This window comes from Natator depressus, chromosome 7, assembly GCF_965152275.1.
Source record: "Natator depressus isolate rNatDep1 chromosome 7, rNatDep2.hap1, whole genome shotgun sequence".
In the NCBI taxonomy this organism is placed as follows: Eukaryota; Metazoa; Chordata; order Testudines; family Cheloniidae; genus Natator; species Natator depressus.
This window is the reverse complement of record NC_134240.1, coordinates 54,084,197-54,103,055: the sequence shown is the minus strand read 5'-3', so window position 1 is coordinate 54,103,055 and position 18,859 is coordinate 54,084,197. Positions and strand designations below refer to the sequence as shown.

Here is an 18,859-nt window from a genome sequence, read left to right as displayed (position 1 = left end):
CAGAAGGACCTAGACAAATTGGAGGATTGGGCCAAAAGAAATCTGATGAGGTTCAATAAGGATAAGTGCAGGGTCCTGCACTTAGGATGGAAGAATCCAATGCACCGCTACAGACTAGGGACCGAATGGCTAGGCAGCAGTTCTGCGGAAAAGGACCTAGGGGTGACAGTGGACGAGAAGCTGGATATGAGTCAACAGTGTGCCCTTGTTGCCAAGAAGGCCAATGGCATTTTGGGATGTATAAGTAGGGGCATAGCGAGCAGATCGAGGGATGTGATCGTTCCCCTCTATTCGACACTGGTGAGGCCTCATCTGGAGTACTGTGTCCAGTTTTGGGCCCCACACTACAAGAAGGATGTGGATAAATTGGAGAGAGTCCAGCGAAGGGCAACAAAAATGATTAGGGGTCTAGAGCACATGACTTATGAAGAGAGGCTGAGGGAGCTGGAATTGTTTAGTCTGCAGAAGAGAAGAATGAGGGGGGATTTGATAGCTGCTTTCAACTACCTGAAAGGGGGTTCCAAAGAGGATGGCTCTAGACTGTTCTCAATGGTAGCAGATGACAGAACGAGGAGTAATGGTCTCAAGTTGCAATGGGGGAGGTTTAGATTGGATATTAGGAAAAACTTTTTCACTAAGAGGGTGGTGAAAAACTGGAATGCGTTACCTAGGGAGGTGGTAGAATCTCCTTCCTTAGAGGTTTTTAAGGTCAGGCTTGACAAAGCCCTGGCTGGGATGATTTAACTGGGAATTGGTCCTGCTTCGAGCAGGGGGTTGGACTAGATGACCTTCTGGGGTCCCTTCCAACCCTGATATTCTATGATTCTATGATTCTATGATTCTCACCCACCTATCCCCTATTCCCCCCCAAGGCCACCTCACCTTACATGTGCATCTTCTCCAGGGTCCCAGCACCTAATGAGTGGAGCCAAGTCTGCGCAGCTCCACTAATTAGGTGGGTGGCCCTTCATTGTTTTGTGGACGGCCGCCCAGGTGCACACCTTAGAGCAGGGGTGGGCAAACTTTTTAGCCTGAGGGCCACATCTGGGTGGGGAAATTCAATACAGTGCCATGCATGTAGGGCTGGGGCAGGGGGTTGGGGTGTGAGAGGGAGTGCAGGGTGTGGGAGAGGTTGCGGTGTGCAGGAAGGGGCTCAGGGCAAGGGGTTGGGGTGGAGGAGGGGTGCGGGGTGTATGAGGGGGCTCAGGGCAGGGGGTTGGGGGGCGGCAGGCTTCTCAGGGCAGGGGGTTGGGGGCTCAGGGCAGGGGATTGGGGTGTGGGGTGCAGGAGGGGTTCGGGGCGCAGGCTCCGGCCCAGCACCACTTACCTGGAGTGGCTCCGGGGTGGCAGCGGTACGCACCGGGGTCAAGGCAGGCTCCCTGCCTGCCCTGGCCCCACGCTGCTCCCGGAAGCGGCCGGCACCACGTCCCTGTGGCCCCTGGGGGATGGGGGGCAGAGGGCTCTGTGCACTTTCCTCGCCTGTGGGTACCTCCTTCAAAGCTCCCTTTGGCTGCGGTTTCCCCTTCCCGGCCAATGGGAGCTACGCGGGGCTGCAGGGATGTGGTGCTGGCCACTTCCCAGAGCAGTGCAGGGCCCAGGGCGCCACAGGGGTGGCAATCCCGCAGGCCAGATCCAAAGCCGTAGTTTGCCCACCCCTGCCTTAGAGGGAACTAACTGCAGACAGCCTGAATGGAGCTTGTGGACTACTGGTGGTCCACAGACCACAGTTTGAGAACCTCTGCAGTAGACTAATCTGGTTTGTTTAAAATAAAGATGGTTATGGGGCCAGATTCTGAACTGGTGTAATCAACATAGTTCAATTGAAGTCAATGGAGCCACATCAGTTTATATCAGCTGAGGAGTTGGCCTATGATCTGCAGTGTTGTTTCTCGGCTCGGGAAACCAAACCAGACTCAAAATTTCATTGACTTCATTGTAAATCTCTTCAATGCCCACAGAAGTCAATTAAAATATTTGTACTGACAGCTTTCTTTTGGAGAGGTCATATACTTTTACTAATGTAACCTTGATACCTCATCATAAGCTATCAGTGCTGAAACAACATTTCTAAAACATATCACCTTCTGAATGATTCATAGACCCGAAAACCTAGACAATCCAATGACAGAGTTCTTTCTTTTCAGATAATAATCTACAGAAAGAGGAGGAGTGCTGCATTATGGACCTGAACCAATGACCATTCAAGTCAATGGAAAGAAACCCATTAACTTCAGTGAGCATCAAGCTGGGTCCCAAATGGGTAGACAACATAGCATTAGCCATAGTACTGACACAAGGGTGGCCCTTTGCAATTCCCTACACAGGGGTTCTCAAACTGGGGGTTGGGACCCCTTGTGGGGTTGCGAGGTTATTACGGGGAGGGGTCGCGAGCTGTCAGCCTCCACTCCAAACCCCACTTTGCCTCCAGCATTTCTAATGGTGTTAAAAATATAAAAAAGTGTTTTTAATTTATAAGGGGGGGTTGCACTCAGAGGCTTGCTGTGTGAAAGGGGTCACCAGTCCAAAAGTTTGAAAGAACCACTGGTCTACACAATTACCCGGTGAGCACCCTTTACTTAGACATTAATTACATCATCTTTTTAGACAAGACCATGGTAATTGTCAGGAGTGAGCTCTTCCACCTATTGAGATCCGGGAGGTGGGCGGGCGGGCAGCTGAAGACCCCGCCCCCAGCCTAAGGCGAGGAGCGACTCTGCAGGTGCGAAGGCATCACGAGCAATTCTCCAGCCGCCTCCTTAGGAGCCAGCTGCAGGGCTGGACACTGATCTGTTAACGTCATAGGAAAACAACAGCCCTAAGACACGCTGCGGGGGTGGCTGCAAGCCCAGGGCACAGAGAGCTGAAATATCTCAGGCTGGGGAGCCGCAGCCTGCCGAGCCAAGGCGGGGAGACACCGCCGGATCGTTTCCCTGGGAGGGGCCCGGGTCCCGTGTCAGCCGCGGGGGCGGTGCAGCGCAGAGCGCCGCTGTCCGCACGGCTCCGGCAGGGGCGGTCGCAGCGCTTTGCGGGCAAACCCGGACAGGTCTGCGGATGGCTGCGCGTTTGGCTCCAGAGGAGGGAAGCTCGGCTCTGGCGTCTCCCCGCAGCCCCGGGCCGGTCCCCTCAGTAAGCGAGGTGTGCGCAACCGCGGGTGTGCGGGGGGCCTGATGGGCTGGGGGCGCCGCCTGGCACGGCGGGTGCTGCTCAGACCCTGTTTTCAATTGCTTTGAACGTTGCCGGGCGGTGGCCGCTTGGGCTGGAATCTCCCGTGCCAGGGGGCGGGCTCGGGCTGAACTCTTCGGGAAAACGCCCCAGCTGTTCGTGAGAACGAGCCTCGGGCAAGTCGGGCTGTTTCGCCCGGGGAACAGCTCACAGGCTGAGCCCCTCTCTTTGAGCCAGGTGCCCGAGCACCCCCGGGCCGGGAGCAGCGATTGGCATGGGGGCGCCGCTGTGTCGGGGACAGGCCTTTTCTCCGGCGCCCTGAAACCCCCCCCCCCGCCCCAAAATCTGACCCCGTGAGGAGGAGGCGCTGGAAAAACCTGCAGTTACCATATACCGGGGAGCGACTACGCAGCTCTGTTTCCGGGAGATGCCTGCACTGGGCATGCTCTGGCCGGGGCAGAGTCAGGCTTCTGCTATTGCGGTTCCCGGCTCGGGGCCAGGAGGCGGGGGTCTGGCTCTCCCGTGCTCTCGGGGACCCTTCTGCTGGGCCCAGCCCCGGGCAGCGCGGCGGAGGCAGCTGCCTGATTCCGAAGCAGAGAGCACACGAGCTGGGGCTGGGGCTGGCTGGGCAAGGAGCTGGAAGCAGAGGAGATTGGGACTGTTTCAGCAAAAGGACTGAGACTGGGGGGCCGGCCGGGGAGGGGGAGGTGGGAGACTGAGATCCGATGAGGAACTGGGGGAGACCGGGGCTGGCTGGGCAAGGAGGCTGGAACTGGGAGCCACTGGGGTGAGGAGAATGAGGGAGGGGCCTGATAAGGAGCCAGGGTGCACAAGGAGAACTGGGCCTGACCAAGGAGCTGATGTGGGGAGGGGAAGGGGTGCACTGAGATTAGACGTGGAGCCCAGGGAAGGAGACTGTGAGACCGAGGGGACAGGAGCGTGGGCATGAGGTGACTGGAGCCCTAGGTGGGGGCGGGAGAAACAGGTCAGACAAGGATCTGGGAAGGGGGAATTGGAACTGGCTGGCTAAAGAGATGGGGACAGGGAGTCTAGGACTGCATGGACAAGTAGACTGGGATGAGAAGCCTGTGGAGTGGAAATCAGGACTGGCGAGTGTTGAGGGGTGGGGCACAAAACTGGGACAGGGATAAATTGGAGGGTATGCAGAGGTGAAAGTAAGCCGGTATGCCCCAGTACGGCGTACCGGTAAGAGCCGGTGCGCTGTTCCAGGACCAGCTTTCCGAGAGGGCAATTTAAAGCCCTGGGGTAGTGGCGGTGGGGCTGCGGCAGGGATTTAAAGGGCCCCGGAGCTCCAGCTACCCCCCCCCCCCGGGGCCCTTTAAATCCCCACCAGAGCCCCGCCACTACCCCAGGGCTCAGGCAGCAGGGCTCAGGTTGGCATTTAAAGGGCCCTGGAGCTCCAGCCGCTACCCGCCCTGGGCCCTTTAAATCCCCGCCTGAGCCCTGCTGCCTGAGCCCTGGGTTAGGGGTGGGGGGGCTCTGGCGGAGATTTAAAGAGCCCTGGAGCTCCAGCCACCGCTACTGCCCCGGCCCTTTAAATCCCTGCCGGAGCCCTGCTGCCAAAGCCCTGGGGTAGGGGGTCTCTGGCGGGCATTTTAAAGGGCCGGGGCAGTAGCAGCGGCTGGAGCCCTGGGGCTCTTTAAATCCCCGATGGAGCCTGGCCACCGCTACCCCAGGGCTTGAGCAGCAGGGCCCAGGCGGGGATTTAAAGGGCTCGGGGCTCCGGCAGCTGCTACCACAGCGGAGCCCCAGGCTCTTTAAAGCTCTGCCAGAGTCCAGAGCCCTGGGGTAGCGGTGGCAGCTGGGAGCCCTCAGGGCTCCTCAGTGATTTAAAGGGCCCGGGGCTCCGCTGCGGTAGCAGCAGCTGGAGCCCGGGGCCCTTTAAATCGCCCCCAAGCCCCGGGGCTCCCAGCCATCTCTGCAGCTGGTAGCTCGGGGGTGATTTAAAGGGCCCCGGGCTCCCAGCCACCACTACCGCAGCTGGAGCTCTGGCCCTTTAAATCTTGATTTAAAGAGCCTGGGGATTTGAAGCCATGCCTCTTCTGGTTGAGGCCACGCCCCCTGCTCAGGACTCCCTTGTACCGGTAAGTCCTCTAACTTACTTTCACCCCTGAGGGTATGGGACTGAAGGGGTTAAGTATGGAGGAAAGACAGTGGGGTCTGTGCTCACTAGAGCACACACCTCTCCAGAGCCTGGAATGGAACCTAGTGTCCCTGCGTCTCACGATTCTTCTGCAGTCAGCAAATATCTCTGGAAGCCACTGGCAGTGGGTGTGTCCCATTCTCTCCTCTAGTGCTAGTCCTCGTAGAGCATGACAACCTACTACTGCTATCGGCTCATTAGGTCAGGTGACAAAGGGCTGTGTGGTGGATCTAAAGATTCCAGTGTTGCTGATGTGAGTGTCAATAGGATGCCACGTGATGGAAATTCTGATTTTTTTTTTCCAGTTTGCTTTTTTAAAAACCTATGAAATTGCAACCTTAATGCTGTTCTTTTAATGTAGTCGTTGTGTGTAAAGTCAAGCATGCAAAAGTTAGGAAATACCAGGACGAAGGTTGCCTGTGCAACTAGAAGAGAGAATGGAGGGAAGAGACAGAGCCCCTTTCTTGAATGCAAAGAAGACAGATCTCCAACCCCACAGCTGTCTGGATCCACTTAAAGCGACAGGATATTTTTTGGCCAGGCTCTTCCTTGTACCAGGGAACGTGTTTAATTCCAAATGGCCGTGGGAGTCGGCAGGGTTTGTAGGGTATGTCCGAGTGAGGTTCTCAGCTGCTAGTCATTGCAGGAAGGTATTCCTGAGCCTCTGGATCCTGCCCCGGGAAAGGAGGAGTTGGTGGTCATGTAAGTTGCATGGTCTGATTTTAATTCCTCCCTCAAGAAATTGCATCACAGTGGCCCCAGCGGGCCAGCTTCTATTGCCCTGCCACCAAAGATACAAAATAGCCTTCTCAGCTGCAGCACTCGGGCGTCCTTGGTATCTGCAAAGATATTGGGCTGGAACCTGCCATTGTGATTGGGTAGTGGCCTTACACCTAGTTTGTACGGGTAGAAATGATTGTGCTTGGTGGAGGGCAGCAGAGGCCCATTGGGGCTGATTCTCAGGAGCGTTGAGCACCCACAACTCAAGTTGGCAGTGGTCACACCTGGCTGAGAGGAGGATCGGTTACTCCAGATTTAATGAAAGGATCCTGCCTAGTGAGGTCACTCATGCGTGATCCTTTCATTCTTCACATGCTCTACCCCTCTGTACTAGCAAAAGTGCCAATCACACGTGCATGATGAATGTTGTGTCACGGTTGCATCAGGGGAACTGGGAGCCAGGACTCCTAAGGTCTATTATTAACTGTGCCACTGACTCACTGTGTGACCTCAGGCAAGTCTCTTTGTCTCTCTGTGCCTCGATTTCCCTTCTCTGAATGTGGAGGATAATGATACTGACCAGCAGCCATGAAGTGTGAACTCAAAAGTTCTAACTGGGAGCACTCAACACTATCCTTATCCTCCGCACTCCTCGCCCAGCGATCTCAAAGCACTAATTCAGAGATTCTAGGTCCAAAGAAGGTTTGGGTTGGACATTAGGAAAAACTTCCTAACTGTCAGAGTGGTTAGGCACTGGAATGAATTGCCTAGAGAGGTTGTGGAATCTCCATTGTTGGCGATTTTTAAGAGCAGGTTAGACAAACACCTATCAGGGATGGTCTAGATAATACTTAATTCTGTCATGAGTGCAGGGGACTGGACTAGATGACCTCTTGAGGTCCCTTCCAGTCCTATGATTCTGTGAGTTTGTGATTGTAATCCTCTAGTCTGACCACCTGTTTAACACAGGCCAGAGAACTTCCCCAAAACAATTCCTAGAGCAAAGCTTTTAGAAAAACAGCTGGTCTTGATTTAAAAATTGTCAGTGATGGAGAATCCACCACAAACCTAGGTAAATTGTTCTAATGGTTGATTATCCTCACTGTTAAATAGTTACACCTTATTTCTAATCTGAATTTGTCTAGTTTCAATTTCCAGTCACTGGATCATGTTCTTCCTTTCTTTGCTAGACTGAAGAGCCCATTATCAAATATTTATTCCCCATATAGGTAAGCTAAATAGATTGGGCTTCTTGAGGAATGTTTTCTAATCCTTTACTCATTTTTGTGGCTCTTCTCTGAACCTCTCTAATTTATCAACATCCTTTTTGAATTGTTGGCACCAGAACTGGACACGGTATTCCAGCAGTGGTCCCACCAAGGCCAAATACAAAGGTAAAATAACCTCTCTGCTCCCACTCAAGATTCCCCTGTTTACGTGTCCCAGGATTACATTGGCTCTCTTGGCCACAGCGTCCCACTGGGAGCTCATGTTCAGCTGACTCTCCACCATGCCCCCAAATCTTTTTCAGAGTCGCTGCTTCCCAGGCTAGTATCTCCCATCCTGTAATTATGGCCTCTATTCTTTGTTCCCAGATGTATACATTTACATTTAGCCATATTAAAATGCATATTTGCTTACGCCCAGTTTACCAGGTGACCCAGATTGCTCTGAGTCAGTGACCTTTTCTCTTCGTTATTTACCACTCCCCCAATTTTTGTGTCATCTGCAGACTTTCAGTTATGATTTTATGTTTTCTTCTAGGTGATTGATAAAAATGTTAAATAGCATAGGGTCAAGAACTGATCCGTGCAGGACCCCACTGAAAACAGGCAGGACCCCACTGAAAACAGATCTCAAAATGTAGCTGTAAATGGGGAATCATCAGATGGCACATATTAAATGGATTAAAAACTGGCTATGTTAATTTTATATTGTTTTTAATCAAAATGGTGTGCTGTACCAAATCAAATGCCTTGCAGAAGTCTAAGTATATTACATCAACACTATTAACTTGTAGTCTCATCAAAAAAAAGATATCAAGTTTGACTGGCTCTGTTTTCCATAAACCTATGGTGTTTTGCATTAATAACATTACCCTCCTTTAATTCTTTATTAATCAAATTCCATGCCAGCTGCTCCATTATCTTACCCAGTATTGAAGTAAGGCTGACAGACCTCTAATCACCTGGGTCATTCCGTTTACCCTTTTTAAAAATTGGCATATTAGCTTTCTTCCAGTCTTCTGGAACTTCACCAGTGTTCCAAGACTTATTAAAAATCAATAATAATGGTTCAGCGAGTTCTTCAGCCAGCTGTTCATAAAATTCTTGGATGAAAGTCATCTGGACTTGCTGATTTAAATGGAGGGTACTAAAGTTACACATTTTTAACATCTTTCAGGGATACTAGAGGAATGGAAAGAATGTTATCACCATATGATGAGACTATATCTGTTTTTTCCTCAAATACAGAAGAGAAATATTTATTGAAGACTTCTGCCTTTTCGGCATTATTATAGATAATTCTACCATTTCCATCTGGTAATGGATCAATACTATTCTCAGGATTCTCTTTGTTCCTACTGTATTTTAAAAACTCCTTTTTATTGTCCTCACTCTGTTAGCCATAGATGTCTCCTTGTGTCCTTTGCTTCCCTTATGAATTTTCTAGAATTCCTAATTTCTGATTTATACTCTTTAGTACCAACTTCCACTCTATATATAAATACACACTAACTCCTCTCTTAACGTCGTCCTGGTTAACGTTGTTTGTTCCGTTGCTGATCAATTAGAGAACTTGCTCATTTAAGGTTGTGCAGTGCTCCCTTATAACATTGTTTGGCAGCGGCCTGCTTTGTCCACTGCTTGCAGGAAGAGCAGTTCATTGGAGCTAGCTGGTGGGGGCTTGAAACCAGGGTGGACCGGCAGCCCCCCGCCCCCGTCAGGTCCCCTAAGTTTCCCTGTGCAGCAGCCACCCAGCAATTGCCAGGCAGTTCAGCTGTCCCTCCCCCCACTGATGTATGCTGCTCCTGCCCTCTGCCTTGGAGCTGCTCCTGGGAGCCTCCCGCTTGCTGTGCGGTGCGGGGGATACTAATGTCAGACTGTCCTCCTCCCCCCTCTCCTGTACCCCACCTCCACAGAGCGTGGAGGGACAGGACAGGGTTCAGGATGGAGGGAGCTTGCTGGCAGCAGCTGCTGTCTCAACTTGCTGATCTACTTAGAGGCAGTGTACTTAGAGTGGGGTCAGCGTACTTAAAGGGGCAATGCGCATCTCTCGCGCGCGCACACACGGTGTGCGTCTCTGTCTCTCTTCCCTCCATTCGTACTGCTTTGCAGAGTACGAGGCTACACTAACAACAATGTGTTAACCCTTGAGGGCTCAACTGAGTGCTAGTTCATCATTTAGCAGTAAGGCATCCCTTGGGAAATATCCTACCCTCTGACTTCACCACCTCAACCAAGCTTCACAATCATCATTGCTGTGTACAGTATTAAATTGCTTGTTTATAACCTAACCTCCCCTCCCCCATTTATATTAATTCTTATGGGGAAATTGGATTTTCTTAACATCTTTTTGCTTAAAGTAGCATTTTTTCAGGAACATAACTACAACATTAAGCGAGGCGTTAGTGTGTGTGTGTGTATGTATACATAGTTGCCTTTACTTTCTCTCTAAACCAAGTTGGTTTACTAATATCAGCCAGTATCAGCCTCCCCACTCAACAGAGAAGGAAAGTAAGGCCGAGAGAGGTGAAAAGGCACCACAAATGGGTTGTGAGGCTTAACCCAGTAATGTCTGAACTGCCCTGAGATCCTCCATTGGAAGGGGCTGTAGAAAGACAATGGATTGGTATTAGGAGCAGCCCCAGGAACAAAGTGCAAATCTCATTCCCTCTGTTGCTGGTTTGCACGATGTAACTTATCAGTGGCTGAAAGAAACGAGCCCAGCCCAAGCTTTTGGGGACCCTTGAGTGATGGATATAAAACACCCATTGACAAAGCCAAATGAGAGCGATGATTCCCTGCACACCGCAAATGACCCTGCGGCTGCTCGAACACCAGCCTCAAGGGGATCTCTACTGATGGTGTGTGGGGGGGGGTGTCTTTAAACACATTCACTCCTACTCTCCATGCCCCCCAAAGCTCCAGGGCTGAGATCCACCCCTGTGCAGGGTGCTAGAGATCCTGAGCAGTGCTTAGGGGTGAAATGGTTTCTGTGCCTCACACTGACCCGGGGTGTGGGGTGGGTTTGCGCCACAGGAGAACAACATGCGATTGGCTGGGTGCTGCTGGGCCTGTCCAGAGAACCCCAGACTGAGTCCTGCTACCACTCAGAGGCAGCTTTCTTTAGTGACCTTCTCTTCCCCCCACACCCTGCTCACAATATGATGCAGGGAGGGCCGGGGGGCTGTGATGGAGAGGCAGTGTCTGAGAGAGACTGCCAGCCCTGGCTCGTGGAGCCTGCTCCTAATGCCCCTCCCCCTTAGGCGATGGGTGTGATGGTGGATCAGCAGCCCAGAGCCAGCCCCTTCTGATCCTTGTGGTGGGGACCAGATTGTAACCATCACAATGTTGTTTGTTTTAAATGTCCCCTCCAAACTCCAGCTCTCCAAGGATCTCCCCTCCTTCACTGCCACTGCCAGGGTGACGAGGAATGGGGGAGCAGGCATGGAGAAGGCCCTGTCCAACCAAGAGGACTTGGGAGGAGGCCGGGGCATGACGGACGATCTCTTCGATGAGAGCTACTGTGAGAAGGAGGGCCCCAAGCCTGCCAGGAGATACGTCTGGAGGAACATCATCCTCATGAGCCTGCTGCATTTAGGGGCCTTGTACGGGTTGTGGCTGATACCTGCAGCAAAGCCTGTCACCTTGGTATGGGGTAAGCAGAGGCTGTGACAGATTAGGGAATAAGTTTGTGTTTAATTATTAATTCCATTTGTGTGTAATTGTAACCATCACTGTGGATTTAATTATAGAATCATAAAATGTAGGGCTGGAAGGAATCCCCAGATGTCATCTAGTCCAGTCCTGTCCCCAATCCCTCTGCTGAGGCAGAAGCAAGTAACCCTAGACCAGCCCTGACAAGTGTTTGTCAAGCCTGCTCTTAAAAACCTGCAATGACTGGGATTCCACAATCTCCACTGATGATTTTATTGCAGTATTTAACTATCCTTACAGTTTTTCCTAACCTCTAATCTAAATCTCCCTTGCTGCAGATTCAGCCCATTACTTCTTGTCCTGCCTTCAGTGGACAGGGAGAACATTGATCACCCTCCTCTTTTATACAAGTCCTTAACATATTGGAAGACTGTTATCAGGTCCTCTCAAGTCTCTCTCTTTTTTTTTTAAGACTGAACATTCCCAGTTTTTTTTAACCTTTCCTTATAGGTCATTTTTTCTAAAACTTATTATTTTTGTTGCTCTTCTCTGGACTCTCTGCAATTTGTCTACATCTTTTCTAAAGTGTGGTGCCAAAAACTGGCCACAATACTCCAGCTGAGGCCTCACCAGAGCCAAGTAGAGTGAGACAATTCCCTCCTGTGTCCTACATACCACACTCCTGTTAATACGCCCCAGAAAGACATTTACCTTTTTCGCAACAGCGTCGCGTTGTTGGCTTATTCAGTTTGTGATGCACAAGAAGCACCAGTTTCAGCAGTATGACCACCACGCCAGTTATTCTCCATGTTGTAGTTGATTTTTTCCATCCTAGGTGTAGTACTTTGCACTTGTCTTTATTGAATTTCATCTTGTTGATTTCAGACCAATTTATCAAGGCCATTTTGAATTCTAATTCTGTCCTCCAAAGTGCAGCAACTCCTCCCAGCTTTGGGTCATCTGCAGATTTTATAAGCGGACTCTCCACTCCATTATCCAAGTCATTAATGAAAATATCGAATGGTACCAGACCCAAGACTGACCCCTGTGGGACCCCATTAGATGTGAATTCTAGTTTGACAGTAAATCATTGATAACTGCTCTTGGAGTATGTGTGGGGGTTGGTTTTTTTTTGTCTTTTTTGTTTTTTTAACCAGTTATGGACCCACCATGTAGTATGTTCATCTAGACCACGTTTCCCTAGTTGGGACTGTGTCTGAAGCCTTACTAAAATAAAGATATCACATCTATTGCTTTCCCCCATCCATTAGGCCACCCACCCTGTCAAAGAAGGAAATTAGGTTGGTTTGGCACGATCTGTTCTTGAAAAATCCACGTTGGTTATTACTTATCACCCTGTTATCTTGTAGGTGCTTGCATGTTGAATAATTTATTCCATTATCTTTCCAGATATCCAAGTTAGGCTGACTGGTGTATAATTCCCTGGGTTCTCTTTGTTCTCCATTTTATAGATAGGTACTCTGGGTGCCCGTCTCCATTCCTCTGGGACCTCACCCATCCTCCGGGAGTTCTTAATGGCTCTGAGATTGGTTCAACTAGTTCTTAAGTGCCCTAGTTCAACATGTTAAGTGCCCTGCCAACATGACTACATCTAGTTTATCCAAATATTCTTTAACCCGTTCTTTCCCTAGTCTGGCTTGTGTTCCTTTTTCTTCGTTATTAATATTAATTGTGTTAAGCATCTGGTCCCAATTAACCTTTTTACTGAACACTGAGGCAGAACAGGTATTAAACACCTTGGTCTTCTTGGTGCTGTCCATTTTAACTGTCCTTCCGCACTAACAGTGGACATACACTTGCCGCCTTTTCTCTTGTTACTCATGTATTTGTAGAACCTCTTCTTGCTGCCTTTTATGTCCCTTGCTAGCTGTAGTGGTGATTTTTGTTCCGACATGCTGGTGCTGTCCTTTTGTGCCGCTCCTGAGCAATTTGTCAGTGTTTCTCCTTTTTGTAGGATTCTATCTTGATTTTTCAGGTCACTGAAGAGCTCCCGTTGCAGCCATCTTGGCCTCTTAGTATTCTTCCTCTCTTTTCCACTGGTCACAAGCTCCTGAAGGGAAGAACTACTGGTGCAGAACCAAGTCGGATCTGTTGCATGGCCGATGGACAGGGTGCTGTAACCCCAGGCCCAGTCTAAGAGTGGGGGAATTGTATGATTCCACCCCAGGAAAGGTGAAGGCCTGAGGTGGTGCTCTCAGGCCAGGAAGAGGTCAGAGCATGCAGCCAGCCCGGTAAATGTGACTTATTGGGGGAAGCCTGCTGGGATGATTGTGACAGTGGTGAATTTCCAATAAGTGACAACAGCGGTAAAAACAAGTATTGTAGAAGGAAAAAGCAAGAGAAAAAGGGGCTTGTGTTTGGGTTGGGAAGAGATTAGGGAAGGGAAGAATGAGTTCTGAATGGCTTGGGGCAGATCAGTTAATCAAGTTGAGCAGAGAGGACACTAAACTCAAAAGAGCTAGGAAGGTCAGAGCTGGTGTCTTTGCTGTATGACGATGACTGGAGGCAGAATGGGGCACCAGCACCAGCCCAGGACCTAGACGAGGGTTCCTGTTCTCTTGCAGCCCAGAATGGCCCAACTCTCAGACCAACAGCGGCGGGGGTGGAGGAGGTGCAGCTGGAGGAGGAGAAGCTGCAGCTTGAAAGAGAAAAGCTGCCCTTGGAGGCCAAGCAACTTGCTGACTGATATCAGGCCAGAGCAGAGCAGGAGAAGCAGCACCAGCATGAGCAGGCGGAACAAGAACCACAGAGAGAGCACGAATTGGACCTTGCACAAGTGAGGAGCCAGGGACCAAGGGATCCAGTAAGTGGGGCTAGAACCAGGAATGCCAGCTCTGCAGGGGGCATAGCTGCTGAACTGTTTCCCCAGTTTAAGGGGGTGGGATATCAATGCCTGTCTCTTGTGATTTTGAATCTAGGCCCCCCTGAAGATTGGCGTAGAGGCCTCCAGCAAAAGGGATGCTGCAGTCTCTGGGGATCATGACCAAATTATAGAGGCCTTGCTCCTTACACTTCAGCTGGCTCCCAGGCTTATGGGTGGGGCCCTACCAAATTCACAGGCATGGAAAAACGCATCATAGACTGTGAAATCTGGTCTTTTGTGTGCTTTTACCCTATACTATACAGATTTCATGGCGGGACACTAGCGTTTCTCAAACTGGGAGTCCTGACCCAAGAGAGGGTTGGCAGGGGAGTGAGATTTGCAAGGTTAATTTAGGGGGGTCATGGTATTGCCACTCTTATTTCTGCGCTGCCTTCAGAGCTGGGTGGCTGAAGAGCAGCAGCTGCTGGCCAGGTGCCCAGTTCTGAAGGCAGTGCCCTGCCAGCAGCAGCGTGGAAGTGAGGGTGGAAATACCACACCTTTCTACCCTTACTTCTGCGCTGCTGCTGGCGGCGGCTCTGCCTTCAGAACTGGGCTCCTGGCTAGCAGCTGCCACTCTGCAGGCAGCGCCACCGCCAGCAGCAGCGCAGAAGTAAGGGTGGCTGTACCACCCCCCCCCCCCCACAATAACCTTGTGACAAACCCCCACAGCTCCTTTTTGGGTCAGGACCCCTACAATTACAACACTGTGAAATTTCAGATTTACACTTCTGAAATCATGAAATGTACTATTTTTAAAATCCTAGGACTATGAAATTGACCAAAATGGGCCGTGAATTTGTTAGGGCCCTACTTATGGGAAAATATTGTGGAAGGAAAAAGGGGATAATTTATATGGAGGTGGCAGCTAGCCGGGGAACCTCTGCAAGTGGGCGAAGGCTGGGACCTTGCTGCCTTAGAAGAGCTGTATGAGAGACGTAGGTTGGAACGGTTTTATGATCTGTGTCCCCGTGACCTTAGAATATGCTTATGGATCAGAAGCCATGAAGACGTGCTTCAACTTCTTGTTGCTCTAAAGTCCTTTTTCTCTCATGTTGTGCTTTGTTCCTGTTGCTAAGATTAAACAACACTTTGGTTTAAGAAGGCTGTCTGGTCACTGTGTTCACCACTGGACACAGCTCCCGAAGGAAAGAACCGCAGGTCTGCCTGGTTGGACCTGCTGGGTAGGCATGGTTAATCCACAGAGTACCGTAGACCAGAGTCTGGTCTGAGGGTGGGGGAATCGCAGGATTCCATCCCAGAAAAAGTAAGGGCACAAGGCCTAGTGTCCGAGGGGGTGAACTCTGACTTCTGTCTGAGGTGCAGTTGTGACACCCCCTCTTCTTGCGTCCAGGGTTCCTGTGTTTCCTGCTGAGTGCTCTGGGGATAACGGCGGGAGCACATCGCATCTGGAGCCATCGGTCCTACAAAGCCAGTTTGCCCCTCAGGATCTTTCTGGCCATAGCCAACTCCATGGCTTTTCAGGTAGGAACCCCTTTTGCCTCTTCCCAGGTTCCTCAGCCTTGGAGGGAAGCAGCGAGACCCCAGCTGCAGCCACACATGCAACAGAGAAGCAGGGGAAAGTCACATTCCCTTATTCTACCATGTCTCCTGTAGAAACATTTCCCTCTGAGAGCTGCATCTCCTAAGCTGTGTTTGAGTCTACATCCTCCATCGGAGGGGGAGACTCGCTGCTGCTGGGATAGGGGAGGGTTATTGGGAGTGCACCCATGCAACTCTGCATACGGCCCCTGTGTATGCTGACTGCAGGAGGCACTGAGGATACTTGGTACCTCCCAGTGGTGGGCTGTAAAGGAGTCAAGGTACCCCAGTGGTTGGAACTGAGGCCTGGCACCCATATCCTTCTCTACCACTAACCTGTTGTGTGTCCTGCAGGTAAATCACTTCCTCTCACTGCAAGAAGGATGGTCTTGTGGTTAAGGCGCTAGATGGGGATGCAGGAGACTTGGGTTCAATTTTTGTCTCTGCCACAGATTCCCTGTGTGACCTTGGCAAGTCTCTATGGGCCTCACTCTTCCCATCTGTAAAACAGGAATGATAACATTACTTGCCTGCCGCAGAGAGGTGGTCAGGAGAAATCCCCCATATTATTGAGATTAAGTTGGTACTCAGACTCTGCAGTGACAGGTGCCATAAATGTGCCTGGATAATGCCTCTGTTTCCCTGCTACAGGATGGGTTGAAATTAAACCAGCTTTTCAGAAGTGCATTGGGATCTCTGTATGAGAGGCAATGTACATGGGAACCATTTTCACTAGTGGTGTTGGTCAAAATAAACATTTTGAATGAAATCATGAACATTTCACCATTTTCAAAGCTGGTTTAGAAATGGACCCATCTTTTGGCTTAAACATAATCTCCTGAGAGAGGTTTATAAATAGAGGGGTTTTTTTTCTGTTTTTGAACATTTTCAAAATTGAAATCTTTCCATTTTGAAAGGAAAAAATGCTGTTTGATTTTAAAAAACAAATCCCACCCTGATGTTAAGCTGACCAATCGGAGTGATTTGCAGTGGTGGTATAGCTGTGTTAGTCCCAGGATATTGGAGAGACAAGGTTGGTGAGGTAATATCTTTTACTGTACCAACTCCTGCTGGGGTGAGAGAGAGAGAGAAGCTTTTGAGCTACACAAAGCAGAAGGTCTGAAGAAGAGCTCTGGGTAGAGTGAAAGCTTGTCTCTTTCACCAGCAAAAGTTGGTGCAATAAAGATTGCGTATTGGATATTACTTCACACACCTTGTCTCTCCAGTCTGTTAGCAGTGCAGCTGAGGAGGGGCAAACCAAATTCTGAAAATGATCAGTTTAAAAAAAAATTTTTTTCAATAAAGGTGGAAGGTTCTGGTGAAAAATGCCAAATACTGTTAAAACAAAACCAAATTTAAATTTAAAAATGTGGTCTAGCTCTAATCCTTGCTGACCCAGTGAGTCATCCAGCCATGTTCATTCCAGAATGACATCTACGAGTGGGCCCGAGATCACCGTGTCCACCACAAGTTCTCTGAGACCGACGCGGACCCTCATAACGCCACACGGGGCTTCTTCTTTTCCCACGTTGGCTGGCTGCTGGTGCGCAAACACCCCGACGTCATCGAGAAGGGCCGGAAGCTGGACCTGTCTGACCTGAAAGCCGACAAGGTGGTGATGTTCCAAAGGAGGTGAGCCGGGTGTGGCCAAGCTGGGGAAGAAAATAGGATGATTGTGGCGCAAGGTGAGGGGCAGGTGTTGTGACCAGTGTATCACTGGGGAACCAAAGGGGCTCTGAGGCATGGCGTCCGGATACGGGAATCTCTCGCAGGGGTAGTCAATAGGTGGACCTGGGCCAAATCCGGACTGCCAGACATGTTTGAATGGGCCTCAAAATCTTTTATTTACTTATCATTATTTTTGTGTATTCTCTGGAATCTGGACCTTGACAAAAAATAATTGACTACCCCTGCTCCAGAGCAAAACTAACCCTCTTGTGAGTCACCTTGGATCCTTTCTGCAGGTGACCAGCCCCAAATGAAGTCAATGGGATGGTTCAGGTGTGTTCCTCATGGATTTCTTCCCAGGTTCGCAAACAAGTTCCATCCAGCACAGCAGTGGGATATATTACACATTTTTCCTTTTTCCTTCTATTTCTATGGGAGAGGAGGAAGTGAGGTCAGAAAAGGCAGGGCTGCTGCCTCGCTGGGAACATCGCTGGCACAGAGGGCCCAGTGCCAACCTCTTGTGTAAAACGTGTCCCACTGCTGCGGCCTTAGCAGGGGTAAAGAGTCTCTCTCTCTCTCACCCCCCCCCCCCCCGTGCAATCTCTCACTTGCTGGGATTGGGTTTCCCTCCTTCTATCCCCTCCCCTCCTGCGCACACACACAGCCTGGTTCCCCGGGGCAGCCGAGCACCAGGCCTCCCCCAGTGTGAGTGACAGGTCCCCTGACGGACAGAGGAGAGGAGTCTGCTGCAGCCCCCAGGGAGGGAGCCAAAGCTCCAGCTGCAGCAGCGTATGCCCTGAGAGCTGGAGGTCCCTGGTTAAATCCCAGATGCCTCCGCCAAGATGGCAGCTGTCGCGCTCCCCCCAGTACAAATGTGACCTGGCAGAAATAATGATAAATGGAGCCCCAGGAAGCCTGGCAGCTCTGCTTCATGGCACCTGTATTCTGTTCCCAGATCATCTGCTGAGTCCTTCTTCTTACCCCCGCCAGCGGGTGTGTGGCTCTTATTGTGTGCCCAGCCTATCCCCTTTATTCTTCTGTGCCCACTTTGTCACTGCCCTTGTTTTTCCTTTTTCTCCAGGGGGAAAACCAGCAGAGGTGGGCTGGTTTTGCACTATTTTCTTTGGATAGTTAAAACTAGCACCTCTCCTCAGCCCTGGTAGATGACCTGAACTGCCCTCACCCCTCAACGCCCCTCCGTGGGATGCGCCCGCCCACTAACTCTCTCTCCCCATTATCTCTTTCCTGGCAGGTTTTACAAGCTTTCTGTGGTGGTCATGTGCTTCCTGTTCCCCACCCTAGTGCCCTGGTGCTTCTGGGGGGAATCTCTCCGCAACAGCTTCTTCCTCCCCGCCATCCTGCGCTACGTGCTGGTGCTCAACGCCACCTGGCTCGTGAACAGCGCTGCACATATGTTTGGCAACCGGCCCTACGATCGAAACATCAACCCCCGGGAGAACCGCTTGGTCACGTTTGGAGCCTTAGGTACGTTGGTGGCACCTTTTAATTCCAAACCACTCCACAAACTGACTGTGAGTGAGACAGGCAGAGATCACTGCACCTGCCACTGAAACGCAGCTGTGTCTGGGGAGGAACACAGCAGCTGTTCAGTAGTGCATAGCAACAGGGCACGAGAGTCTGGGAGAGAAGGGAAGAGGAATAACATCCATTTATAAAACTGTGGGATGGGGGAGATTTTAGGTACATAATATAAAATGGACCAGATCCTCAGCTGGTGTAAATCTGCATTGCTTTGAAGTCCATACAGCTATCCTGATTTACATCAGGATCTGACCCTATGAATTTAGGCAGGCCACTGGGGTTAACACCCAATGTTTCTGC

The 18,859-nt window shown here is 50.6% G+C and overlaps 1 protein-coding gene across 4 annotated transcripts in view; it reads left to right on the top strand.

Annotated features, from left to right (window-relative positions):
* The first annotated feature begins 2,750 nt into the window (after nucleotides 1-2,750).
* The window catches only part of LOC141990817 (acyl-CoA desaturase-like), a 35,155-nt gene continuing 19,046 nt past the window's right edge, over nucleotides 2,751-18,859 (top strand). The window contains exons 1-5 of one of the 4 annotated variants that reach the window (XM_074958504.1): nucleotides 2,751-3,126; nucleotides 10,654-10,927; nucleotides 15,162-15,292; nucleotides 16,776-16,981; nucleotides 18,270-18,502. In XM_074958504.1, the coding sequence (XP_074814605.1) occupies nucleotides 3,052-3,126; nucleotides 10,654-10,927; nucleotides 15,162-15,292; nucleotides 16,776-16,981; nucleotides 18,270-18,502 (919 nt within the window). In that variant the 5' untranslated portion in view covers nucleotides 2,751-3,051. Of the gene's footprint in view, nucleotides 3,136-5,278; nucleotides 6,029-10,653; nucleotides 10,928-15,161; nucleotides 15,293-16,775; nucleotides 16,982-18,269; nucleotides 18,503-18,859 lie in introns of those variants that run through there. The other 3 variants (XM_074958503.1, XM_074958502.1, XM_074958505.1) reach the window with 3 other exon arrangements.